Source organism: Gadus morhua, chromosome 6 (genome assembly GCF_902167405.1).
Source record: "Gadus morhua chromosome 6, gadMor3.0, whole genome shotgun sequence".
Classification (NCBI taxonomy): domain Eukaryota; kingdom Metazoa; phylum Chordata; class Actinopteri; order Gadiformes; family Gadidae; genus Gadus; species Gadus morhua.
This window is the reverse complement of record NC_044053.1, coordinates 725522-737865: the sequence shown is the minus strand read 5'-3', so window position 1 is coordinate 737865 and position 12344 is coordinate 725522. Positions and strand designations below refer to the sequence as shown.

Here is a 12344-nt window from a genome sequence, read left to right as displayed (position 1 = left end):
GACGGAGTCAAGCGAAACCGGGTAGATCTGTAGAAACGCTGTAGTACACATGCCAGGCCCATAAGGGGCGCTGCTTCTGCTACAGAAATCCAGAAGAAAATTAAATAAGAAGAGGCGAGCATGCACATAAAGGCTGCCCCCCGAACCACTAACAACACAAACAAATAGTCAGTCAACAGTCTCAATAAATAATGGCTTAGCAACCCAACAAGGGACATGATCTGCTGCAGAACGATTACAAGCCTGTAGTCCGCCATCATCTTTGTTGATGTGAGTTCTGAGACTCCGCGGGCTTAACAGTCATTGGCTAGAGGGTCGAGGGGTGGGGCGATGACGTCATGGTTTACGGTTTCAGTCGGTTTCAGGCGTCCACACGAATCCAAAACGAAACCGGGTAGATTTGAAACCACCTCCGAGGGTGGTTTCAGAAGTATACGGTTTCGGTCAGCGGATTCGCCGGCTTCGTGTGGACGGAAGGCCGAACCGTACAAGACCTTTGCGGTTTCGCCATGAAATCGGCTTTGTGTGGACGGGGCCTAAGTGTAACCTACCAGGTCATCTGAGTGTAATTTACCAGGTAATCTGAGTGTAGTGATCAAGTCATTCTAGTGTAGTGAGAAGGTAATCCCAGTGTAGTGAGCAGGTAATCCCAGTGTAGTGAGCAGGTAATCCCAGTGTGGTGAGCAGGTAATCCCACTGTGGTGAGCAGGTAATCCCAGTGTAGTGAGCAGGTAATCCCAGTGTAGTGAGCAGGTAATCCCAGTGTAGTGAGAAGGTAATCCCAGTGTAGTGAGCAGGTAATCCCAGTGTAGTGAGCAGGTAATCCCAGTGTAGTGAGCAGATAATCCCAGTGTAGTGAGCAGGTAATCCCAGTGTAGTGAGCAGGTAATCCCAGTGTGTACCATATAAGAAGACCATATGATGTTAGGTTATTCACCAGATGGGAGCGTCGAGGCGGTAGAGTTTTTCCGAGGCCTCGATCACCTTCTTGTGGTCGTTGGCCAGGATACTGGCGCCCAGATACAGACCCACGTCCCAATAGTCCTGCATTTTCTCCAGGCTGCCCTTCCTCCCCAACAGGCTGCTCAGGGTCACACCTGGGGGAGGGAGGGAGGAGGGGAGGGAGGGAGGGAGGAGGGGAGAAGGGGAGGGAGGGAGGGAGGGAGGGAGGGAGGGAGGGAGGGAGAGAGGGAGGGAGGGAGGGAGGGAGGGAGGGAGGGAGGAGGGGAGGGGGGAGGGGAGGGAGGGAGGGAGGGGGAAGGTTCATTCACAAACAAGGTAATTTAGTTTTTTTACAATATGATGACGGATATTAGTTTACATAAAAACCTATTTTGCAAAGAATCCTGAAAGACCACATGTATGTTAGGTTGACAGCAGACAGAAGCAACAGAGCACCTATCTTGCGGAGTTCGATGGACGTGTCGAACTCGTGGCCGGCTGCCATCAGGAGAACCACGTTATGGATCCCAGAGTGGAGGCTAGGCTCCACCTCAAAGGCCTTCCCGTACCTACAGACAGACAGACAGACAGACAGACAGACAGACAGACAGACAGACAGACAGACAGACAGACAGACAGACAGACAGACAGAGATAAAGACAGACAGACAGACAGACAGACAGACAGACAGACAGACAGACAGACAGACAGACAGACAGACAGACAGAGATAAAGACAGACAGAGATGAAGACAGACAGACAGACAGACAGACAGACAGACAGACAGACCGACAGACAGACAGACAGACAGACAGATTCAGTTGCGTTCCTCCAAGTTCACTTGTTTATGTTGAAATTATTTGTACTAGGCAGCACACACACACACACACACATACACACACACACACATTTGCGTGGGAACCTCCTTGTTGTGGGAGATTGGGGGCCGGGGGGGGGGGCTGGACTCAGGGGGAAGTTATTTTTGGGCCTTCATAGCTCGTCCAAGGCTGTTACATGTAAACGATGAATAATCAGAATGCCAAAATCATAGATGGTTCAGTTGCCACCTGTTGTCGAACATCACACACATGATGAAGCTGCATGCGGCGCATGATGTGAAGAAAACCACCCGTCATTCTAGCTGGTCAATGGAAGGCCTTTCGACACAACATTAGCCCAGCGCTAGCCCCGTGCTAGCCGAGGGCTAGCCCAGCTGGTCGTACCAGTAGCAGGCTAGCACAGGGCTAGTGGCGGGTCGTACCAGTAGCAGGCTAGCCCAGTGGGTCGTACCAGTAGCAGGCTAGCCCAGGGCTAGTGGCGGGTCGTACCAGTAGCAGGCTAGCACAGGGCTAGTGGCGGGTCGTACCAGTAGCAGGCTAGCCCAGCTGGTCGTACCAGTAGCAGGCTAGCCCAGTGGGTCGTACCAGTAGCAGGCTAGCCCAGCTGGTCGTACCAGTAGCAGGCTAGCACAGGGCTAGTGGCGGGTCGTACCAGTAGCAGGCTAGCCCAGGGCTAGTGGCGGGTCGTACCAGTAGCAGGCTAGCCCAGTGGGTCGTACCAGTAGCAGGCTAGCCCAGTGGGTCGTACCAGTAGCAGGCCTGATCTCGGCTGCTGTGGTCGCTGAAGCCGGAGCTGATGAAGGCGTCCTTGTAGATGCGGCCACACATGCAGTAGGCGTCAGACGCCGCGCGGTCCTCCGAGCCCACCATGGGCAGGATCACGCTCAGGGCCCGGGCGCGGTCCCCTGGCCCGTTCCTCCTGTGGACACAACGGGCTCAGGTCAGGGGGTCCCGGGTTCAATCCCCAGCAGTAGGCCTCCCAGAGGCCCACTGTGACCCTCCCTCACTGTGGGGGACACGGGGGTAAAGATAAACTACAGGGAACCCAAATCTACCAGCAGAGAGGAGAGGAGACAGGAGAGGAGAGCGAGGAGAGAGGAGAGGAGAAAGGAGAGGAGAGAGAGATGAGAGGAGAGAGGAGAGGGGAGAGATGCAAGGAGAGAGGAGAGAGGAGAAGAGAGAGGAGAGAGCGGAGAGAGAGAGAGGAGAGGAGAGAGAGGAGAGAGAGGAGAGAGAGGAGAGAGAGAGAGAGGAGAGAAGGAGAGAGAGAGGAGAGAGAGAGGAGAGAGGAGAGAGGAGAGGAGAGAAGGAGAGAGAGAGGAGAGAGAGAGGAGAGAGGAGACAGGAGAGGAGAGAGAGGAGAGAGGAGAGGAGAAAGGAGAGGAGAGAGGAGAGAGAGATGAGAGGAGAGAGGAGAGAGGAGACAGGAGAGGAGAGAGAGGAGAGAGGAGAGGAGAAGGGAGAGAGAGAGGAGAGGAGGAGAGAGAGAGGAGAGAGAGAGGAGAGAGGAGACAGGAGAGGAGAGAGAGGAGAGAGGAGAGGAGAAATGAGAGGAGAGAGGAGAGAGAGATGAGAGGAGAGAGGAGAACGGAGAGAGAGGAGAGAGGAGAGAGGGGAGAGAGCAGAGGAGAGAGCAGAGGAGAGAGCCCCTGTACCGACCTGTAGTTAGGGTTAGTGTGCTCTGGTTGGGGTTAGGTACCTGTTGAGGGCGAAGACGTAGTGGAACTTGATGTTGTCGTTGGCTGCCACCTTGCTCATGGGCAGGGTCGAGAGAGTCTCAACCAGCTTGATGATCGCATCGTAGTCCTGGACAGCAGAAGACAGTGTGTTACCAGTATATGGTGGTGTGTTACCAGTACATGGTGGTGTATTACCAGTACATGGTGGTGTGTTACCAGTACATGGTGGTGTATTACCAGTACATGGAGGTGTTACCAGTACATGGAGGTGTTACCAGTACATGGTGGTGTATTACCAGTACATGGTGGTGTGTTACCAGTACATGGTGGTGTGTTACCAGTACATGGTGGTGTGTTACCAGTACATGGTGGTGTATTACCAGTACATGGAGGTGTTACCAGTACATGGAGGTGTTACCAGTACATGGTGGTGTATTACCAGTACATGGAGGTGTTACCAGTACATGGTGGTGTATTACCAGTACATGGTGGTGTATTACCAGCACATGGAGGTGGATGCTGTCTCAGCCCTGACACTCTGATTGGACATTCACCAGGATGCTGTCTCAGCCCTGACACTCTGATTGGACGGTCACCAGGATGCTGTCTCAGCCCTGACACTCTGATTGGACGGTCACCAGGATGCTGTCTAAGACAGGACACTCTGATTGGACGGTCACCAGGATGCTGTCTCAGCCTTGACACTCTGATTGGACGGTCACCAGGATGCTGTCTAAGACAGGACACTCTGATTGGACGGTCACCAGGATGCTGTCTCAGCCCTGACACCCTGATTGGCGGGTCCGCAGGCTGTGACAGACAGAGCCTCTGATTGGCCCAGGAGGCTGACCTGGACGTCGCGGTAGGACAGCAGCAGGTTGATGATGATGTCGGGCGTCAGCAGGTCCACGGTGTCCAGACGGTTCTGGATCCGGGACAGCTCCTGGCTCAGCTGGGCCCCGGTGAACCGCTCCCGGGCCGTCCGGATCTCCAGACGCACCGACTCCCGGAAGTACTCACTAGACCAGGACCAGAACAGGACCAGAACAGGGTTAGTCCTCAGTCCTGTAGACCACGTACAGAACCAGGACCAGAACAGAGTCAGTCCTCAGTCCTGTAGACCCCCTCTAGACCAGGACCAGAACAGGGTTAGTCCTCAGTCCTGTAGACCACGTACAGAACCAGGACCAGAACAGAGTCAGTCCTCAGTCCTGTAGACCCCCTCTAGACCAGGACCAGAACAGGGTCAGTCCTCAGTCCTGTAGACCACGTACAGAACCAGGACCAGAACAGGGTCAGTGCTCAGTCCTGTAGACCACGTACAGAACCAGGTCCCAAGGAGGGAGAGGTCCAGCTCCCTACTGGGACGCTATGAACCCACAACCTCAGGTCCAGCCCGCTAGAGACTAGACCACCATGCTGAGCTGGTTCTACTGTTCTGGACCCTCTGACCTGGTCTGTGTGTTATGGGCAGGGGGGGGGGGGGGGTCGGACCTGGTCTCTGTGTTATGGGCAGGGGGGTCTGTGTGTTATGGGGGGGGGGTCTGTGTGTTATGGGGGGGGGGGGGGTCTGTGTTTTATTCATTTCATCTAACCTTTATTTATACTCCAAAGAGAGAAAATTTAAAATACAATTTGAACATTTACACAGAGATGTAGAATTGGCTGGAATTAAAATGAAATAAGTGATGTAGCTTAATTAAAACAGTTACAGGTAGAGTTTGGCAGATTTAAGATAATATGTCTAAATTGGTTAGAGGATATGGAGGTATTCATTTTAATTTGTGGCAGTTGTTCTAGGAGTTGGGGACACTGAAGCTAAAAGCTGTCCTTCCAAGCTCAGACCTGGCTTGAGGAACATGAGGAATGAGCAAGACAGTGGCGCGCGTCTGACAAACCACTTCTGAAATGCAGCATTACAGTCAAAGAATGAGGAAGCTTCCCGGACAGGGCTTTATAAATAAAAATGTGCCATATGCGTCACGTCTTCGTTTAAGAGAGGACCACCCGGCCTTTCCATATAAGACACAACGGGTTGTGTCAGAGGCATCTCCTGTGATGAACCTTACAGCAGAGTGAAAAACCCAGTCCAGGAGTTTAAGACATGAACGTGCTGCATGCCGAATAACTACATCACCGTAATCAGAGACATGAAAACGGTCTCAATAATCCTTTTCCTACTAAATAAAGGGAAGGTGGTTTTGTTTTAGCAAGTTTTTTGTCGCAATCGACATGCACGATTTTTTATGTGAAAATTAAAAGTGAGTTTATCATCTATCCAGATGCCAAGATATTTCTATTCCATGTCTCTTTCGATTAAAAATCCATTATTTGTAAAAATATTGAAATCATCGGAATTTGTAGTTCTTTCTCTGGAGAAGCACGTATATTTTGTTTGACTGTATTAAGAACAAGCCTGGGGTCCACCAGACAGTCCCGCAGGGAGTTCAAAGAGCTCTGTAGGTTCTGAATAGATGGGTGCACCGAATCCGAAATGCAATACAGTACTGCGTCATCAGCCCACAGATGGGCGTGACAGTTCGGTAGCGATGAAACAATGTTACTGATATAAATTGTGAATAGCACTGCACCAGCTGGACCAATATTGAGCCCTGTGGGACACCATTTGTAACTGTTAAACCTCAGATTGGTAGCTTCCTAATTGAACTGATAGTTGCCTATCAGACAGATAATTGCTGAACCTGCCACAAGCAGAATGATCAAAACCATAAGCAGCCTGTATAAGACCAACTGGAGGTCAAAGGCCTCCAAAGATCAATAGAAGAGCTGCACAGTGCTTCTCCTTGTCTAACGCTGTAACCATGTTGTTTACAACCACAGCGACAGCAGAGACAGTACAGTGGCCCGTGTTATGGGGGGGGGCTGACCTGGTCTGGACGTTGAGCCCCTCCAGCAGGGACACCAGCCGCTCCACCAGGGGGGTCAGCAGCGGCTCCATGGTGAGGCTGATGAGCTCCTCCAGACCCTTCATCAGGCCCACGTCACAGGCCAGCACCCGGCCCCCCGGAGACACCACGTAGGGGATGAAGGTGTAGGACCCACACTGCTCCTACACACAGGGACACACACACACACACCAGTTCACTCTTACTGAACTGATCTCTTGTGAAGTCTGATCTTAATTAACCCTGATCTAAGTGAACCCTGATCTTAGTGAATCTGATCTCTTAGTTCTGTTCTCTTAAGTCAACGCTGATCCCTTAGTGATCTCTTGTTGTGTTCGGCGTGTTGCTGTGGCTCGCCGCCAGCTCTGACGTGGAGCGGTTGTTTACCTTGATAGCGTGGACGTCGCTTTTGCTTTTGGATTTATAACAGTACAGGATGACGTTGTTGGTCATGCTGAAGCTCTCCCGCACGCCGAGGTGGTAGAACAGGGACGGCTGGCAGAAGGTGTCGCTCATCTCAACCACCGCCACGTCTGTGGAACAACAAGCGGACAGTGAGAAGTTCTGCCTGGGTCTGGGCACGTCCCGGGACAATGAGAAGGTCCCGGGAGAAGGTTCTGGGCCCGTCCCGGGACAGCAAGAAGGTCCCGGGACAGTGAGATGGTTCTGGACTCGTCCCGGGACAGTAAGAAGGTCCTATGTTCGATCCGGGACAGCAAGAAGGTCCAAGGCTCGATCTGGGACAGTGAGAAGGTACTGGACTCGTTCCAGGACAGTAAGAAGGTCCTATAGGCTCGTCCCGGGACAGTGGGAAGGTCTGTTGCCTTCCGAGCGCAGGTCTCAACTTGCCTGCGTTGTAGAAACTATCCAGGATGTCGGTGGTGCCCAGAGAGATCCTCTCGAAGGAGATGGTCTTGAACACGGCGTGGACGTCAGCGCAGGCTTCCTTCAGACACTTGAGGGACAGGTTCTCCTCGGTCTGCGGCAGCGATGCGTCCTGGATCAGGATATAGGCCACTGACAGAGCCCGGCTGGGACCCCGTGGGGACGGGGGCGCCTTGCTGAACCCCGGGGCGTCCTGACACAGACCTCCGGCCGAAACCCACACAGGGTCCTTCCTCTTCACCTCGTGGAGGCTCATCCGCCTGCCGGACGTGTACATGTTCCCGATCAGCTCAAACGAGCCGTCCAGACGACATTAAACTCTTAGTTTAGACCGCCGTGAGCAGAGCCGTCCCAGGTGAGCCGAGGTGACAGGACTTAGCTCCTCCAGACACGCCCTGTTCTCTGGTTACTTTCAGGGAGTTCACTGAACACTGTAGGAAAGCTGCTCTAGCACCCCCCCTGCTGCCGAGGAGAGGAACTACACCTCAACCTAACCAACAGGGCCACCAGTGGAGCATGAGAGGCATGTTCCCCTGATCCGCTTTAGCACAGAATGAGAAGAAGTTCATCAACGTTCAGTTCAACCAGTTTGCACCCAGTATAGAGCTTGGTGAGGCAGCCCCGGGCTGGGAACACTGGTTGACTGTAATGGAGAAACAGAAGGTTCTCTGTTCATGAGATGTTTAAGCTTCCTGGCCTCAGGATTTCTAAACACATAACACCTCAAACCCTTTGTTCAGTCTTTATTCACAATACAAAACACCAATACTGAATTATGAATGTCGAATGCATCAAAGAGTAGAAACTCAACTTGAAAACCCCCCCTGTACAACCGCATAAAAACTGAAATCACCGGCTTATTGTTCAGACAGAACCAAGGCTGTGAGAAAACACTGAGACTAAACATACAGACAGCCTTACATCAGGTGAACAGACTACAGAGCACAGAACCAGGGTTCAGTGGAGCACAGAACCAGGGTTCAGTGGAGCACAGAACCAGTGGGACCAGTGGCTCCGTGGCTCAGCAGAGCACAGAACCAGTGAGACCAGTGGCTCCGTGGTTCAGCAGAGCCATGAACCAGTGGGATCAGTGGCTCCGTGGTTCAGCAGAGCCATAGACCAGTGGGACCAGTGGCTCCGTGGTTCAGCAGAGAGCCGATGAGGAGAGGAGTGGGGGCGAGTCCTGAGAAGTAGACGCTGTTCTGAGAGACGATTGGCCGGTCAGAGCCATGGGGTCACGCCTTCCTCGCCAACGCCTTTTTTGGAACCTTCTTGCTGTCCCGGGACGGGCCCAGAACCAGAACCAATGGCTGAGTCCGCGGTGGTGCTGTGGGCGGGGCTACTCGTCCAGCCCGTCGTCCTCGTCCTCCTCCCCGGCAGTCTGGGCGTCCACCTCGGCCGTGTCCGAGAACTCGTGCAGCAGGACGTACTCGCGGCTGCTGAAGCCGAACTTGAGCACGTCCTTCTCCTTGAGCTCGTAGTAGCGCTGGCCCTCGATGCGCTGGTTGTTCAGGTAGGTGCCGTTCCCCGAGCCCAGGTCCAGCAGGTAGGGCTTCACCCGGCGGCCTGGGGTCCCGTCCAGACGCGTGTACTCCACCAGCCTGGGGGGGACAACATATACAGAAAACGGCTTTATTTTAATGAACATAGAGCTGGGCTAGAGCTGCAGGTTCACTAAGAGTCTGACTGTTAGAGCTCTAGAGCCCCCCCCCCAGGGGTCTGACTGTTAGAGCTCTAGGCCCCCCCCCCCCCAGGGGTCTGAGTGTTAGAGCTCTAGAGCCCCCCCCCCAGGGGTCTGACTGTTAGAGCTCTAGAGCCCCCCCCCCCCAGGGGTCTGACTGTTAGAGCTCTAGGCCCCCCCCCCCCCCAGGGGTGTGAGTGTTAGAGCTCTAGAGCCCCCCCCCCAGGGGTCTGACTGTTAGAGCTCTAGGCCCCCCCCCCCAGGGGTCTGACTGTTAGAGCTCTAGCCCCCCCCCCCCCCCCTAGGGGTCCGACTGTTAGAGCTCTAAGCCCCCCCCCCCAGTGGTCTGACTGTTAGAACTCTAGGCCCCCCCCCCCAGGGGTCTGACTGTTAGAGCTCTAGGCCCCCCCCCCAGGGGTCAGACTGTTAGAGCTCTAGGCCCCCCCCCCCCCAGGGGTCAGACTGTTAGAGCTCTAGGCCCCCCCCCCAGGGGTCAGACTGTTAGAGCTCTAGGCCCCCCCCCCCCCCCCCCCAGGGGTCTGACTGTTAGAGCTCTAGGCCCCCCCCCCCAGGGGTCTGACTGTTAGAGCTCTAGGCCCCCCCCCCAGGGGTCTGACTGTTAGAGCTCTAGGCCCCCCCCCCCCCCAGGGGTCCGACTGTTAGAGCTCTAGGCCCCCGCCCCCCCAGGGGTCCGACTGTTAGAGCTCTAGGCCCCCCCCCCCCCCAGGGGTCCGACTGTTAGAGCTCAGATTTGTTTTGCGGTCACCAGAAAAGGAAAAAGGAAAATTATTCAAGCTCCATCTTCATGAATGATATTAACTCCTCTTTCCCCTGCCTCGACCCACCCCCCCGTCCCTCCCCCGTCCCTCCCCCGGTCCCGTCCCTCCCCTCCCCCGTCCCTCCCCCGGTCCCGTCCCTCCCCCGTCCCTCCCCCGGTCCCGTCCCTCCCCCGTCCCTCCCCCGGTCCCGTCCCTCCCCCGGTCCCGTCCCTCCCCTCCCCCGTCCCTCCCCCGGTCCCGTCCCTCCCCGTCCCTCCCCCGGTCCCGTCCCTCCCCGTCCCTCCCCCGGTCCCGTCCCTCCCCCGTCCCTCCCCCGGTCCCGTCCCTCCCCCGTCCCTCCCCCGGTCCCGTCCCTCCCCCGGTCCTCCCCGTCCCTCCCCCGTCCCTCCCCCGTCCCTCCCCCGGTCCCGTCCCTCCCCCGGTCCCGTCCCTCCCCGTCCCTCCCCGTCCCTCCCCGGTCCCGTCCCTCACCCGCCCTCCCCGTCCCTCCCCCAGTCCCATCCCTCCCCCGTCCCTCCCCCTGTCCCATCCCATCCCTCCCCCGTCCCTCCCCTGTCCCTCCCCCTGTCCCATCCCTCCCCCGTCCCTCCCCCTGTCCCATCCCTCCCCCGTCCCTCCCCCGGGCCCGTCCCTCCTCCTCCCCTGTCCCTCCCCCGTCCCTCCCCCTCCCGGGTGGGTCAGGTCACCTGTACTGGAAGATGGCATGCTGCTTGGAGCAGGAGGGGTGGTCGATGGAGATGTCGGCGATCTTCCTGTCGCGGCCCAGCAGGTAGGCGCTCTGCCGGTGGACGTACATCACGGGCAGCGGCTCGTCGTTCTTGAAGGGGTACAGGCGCCAGCGCCGCTTGGGGATACGCGCCTCGGGGGGCTCGTTGTACTTGATGACCACGCCCCTGAAGGTGTTGGTGTCCTCCGTCAGCGCCCCCGACAGCCCGAAGTCGGGCTTCTCCTTGTCGGGAGGGGGGTCGTCGCCGCCCTCGCCCCCCTCCTGGGGCACCCCGAAGGCCCCCGCCCCCTCCTGCTCCTCCCTGCGCGCCCGGGCCTCCCTCCGCCGCTCGTCGTGCTGCTGCCGCTCCTCCTGCTGCTCCTGGGGGGCCGGCCCGCCCCGCGGCGCGTCCCACCGGCCCCCGCGCTCCCGTGGCGGTCGGTCCGTCTCCCACCGGCTCCTCCGCTCCGGGGGGGGGTCACTCCGTACGCGCTGGTCCTCAGCCCCGACGGCCCCCGCTCGGTGAGGCTCGGCGGCCCCCGCTCGGTGAGGCTCGGCGGCCCCCGCTCGGTGAGGCTCCGCGGCCCCCCCCCGGGGAGGCTCTGCGGCCCCCCCCCGGTGAGGCTCCCGCTCCTGTCAGGAGAACCAGTGTCAGCACGGTGACCAGCTGGGGGTCTGCAGAGACCCTCTTCAATACATAGTCAACAGTACAGTCGCAGTACAGGAGGGGTACAGGAGGGGTACAGCTATGACTGGGGGTCTCCTCACCCGTTTGATCCTGGCGTCTCCCCCCCGGTGGGGACTCCCACCCCTCTGGTTCCGAGGGGACCGGCTGCCCCTCCTGGGGGGAGACCTCTCCTTCTTCGGGGGAGACCTCTCCCTCTTGGGGGGAGACCTCTCCCTCTTGGTCGGGGATCGATCCCGCGGTCTGACAGGCGATCTGGACGAGGTAAACAAAGGATCGGATTCCCCGAATCAATTAAATAATTAGAATATGGAAAACGAATGGTTCGACTCAGTGACCGACGGCTGGCTGTACACAATGTAATGTACGTTACATTGTGTACAGCCAGTTCACACGTGCCTAGGCGAAATGGTTGATTTTGAAGCTAATTATTTCAGTGCTGCTTTTACAAGCATAGTGTAATGTACAGTTACATTAAAGTTTGACCTCTGGGGACCAGTAGAGCTTCATCACCGTGTGACGTGTTAAAGAGACTGCATGTATCCGCTCTTCTAACCAACCTCTCAAAGCACTTTACAACACTGCCTCACATTCACCCATTCAACCACACGTTGACACAACGACGGCGGAATCAGCCCTCAAGGCGACAGCAAGCTCTTTATGAGCAGTCAGAGTGAGGCGTCTTGCTCAGGGACTCCTCGACACTCAGATAGGAGGAGCCGGGGATCGAACCATCAACCTCCCGGTTACCAGCCGCCCCGCTCTACCTCCTGAACCACATGCTGTGTGGACAGTGATCCTGAACAACCAACCTGCTGCTCCTCCTGCGGGGGGGACTCGGGCTGGCGGACCGGGGTCGGGGTCTGGGGCTGGGGGACCGGGAACGGTGTCGGGTTCTTGGGCTGGGGGACCGGGACCGGGGGGGTCTCGGTCTCCGCGCGGGACTCGCTCTCTCCTGTTTGATTCTCACCCTCGCCTCCCGCGGCGGGGATTCCCGCCTCCGTCTCCTCTCTTTCTCCATCTTAAAGCAACGCGACTAACCTGGTTTATATTGAACTAAACGTTTATCATAGCGTCCAGAAATGTGATTTTATACACAATGAAGGTAAAACTCTAAACACCAAAACTTCTATTGTGTAAACGCTGTTTCGTTTCCACTTCCGGTGGTGCGCAGGAAACAGTCTCCGACGTCCCAGTCCCTTCCCCGACTGATGGTTCCGCCACCACTCGGGGCCTTCTTTA

At 56.7% G+C, this 12344-nt stretch overlaps 2 protein-coding genes across 4 annotated transcripts in view; both read right to left on the bottom strand.

Moving 5' to 3' along the window:
* Positions 1-7837, bottom strand: part of si:ch211-1i11.3 (mitogen-activated protein kinase kinase kinase 5) — a 30783-nt gene extending 22946 nt beyond the window's left edge. For all 3 annotated transcript variants that reach the window (XM_030358025.1, XM_030358026.1, XM_030358027.1), the window contains exons 1-8: positions 7216-7837; positions 6754-6899; positions 6349-6530; positions 4311-4479; positions 3481-3587; positions 2530-2700; positions 1399-1511; positions 938-1097 (exon numbers count right to left, since the gene is read on the bottom strand). In XM_030358025.1, the coding sequence (XP_030213885.1) occupies positions 938-1097; positions 1399-1511; positions 2530-2700; positions 3481-3587; positions 4311-4479; positions 6349-6530; positions 6754-6899; positions 7216-7528 (1361 nt within the window). In that variant the 5' untranslated portion in view covers positions 7529-7837. The remainder of the gene's footprint in view (positions 1-937; positions 1098-1398; positions 1512-2529; positions 2701-3480; positions 3588-4310; positions 4480-6348; positions 6531-6753; positions 6900-7215) is intronic.
* A 144-nt stretch (positions 7838-7981) lies between these two features.
* snip1 (Smad nuclear interacting protein) lies at positions 7982-12194 on the bottom strand. The gene is made up of 4 exons (XM_030358030.1): positions 11915-12194; positions 11186-11357; positions 10398-11050; positions 7982-8852 (listed from the first exon to the last, which is right to left on the bottom strand). Exons 1-4 carry the CDS (start codon positions 12121-12123, stop codon positions 8591-8593), a joined length of 1296 nt encoding a protein of 431 aa, XP_030213890.1. The 5' UTR covers positions 12124-12194; the 3' UTR covers positions 7982-8590.
* Between the last annotated feature and the right edge of the window lie 150 nt (positions 12195-12344).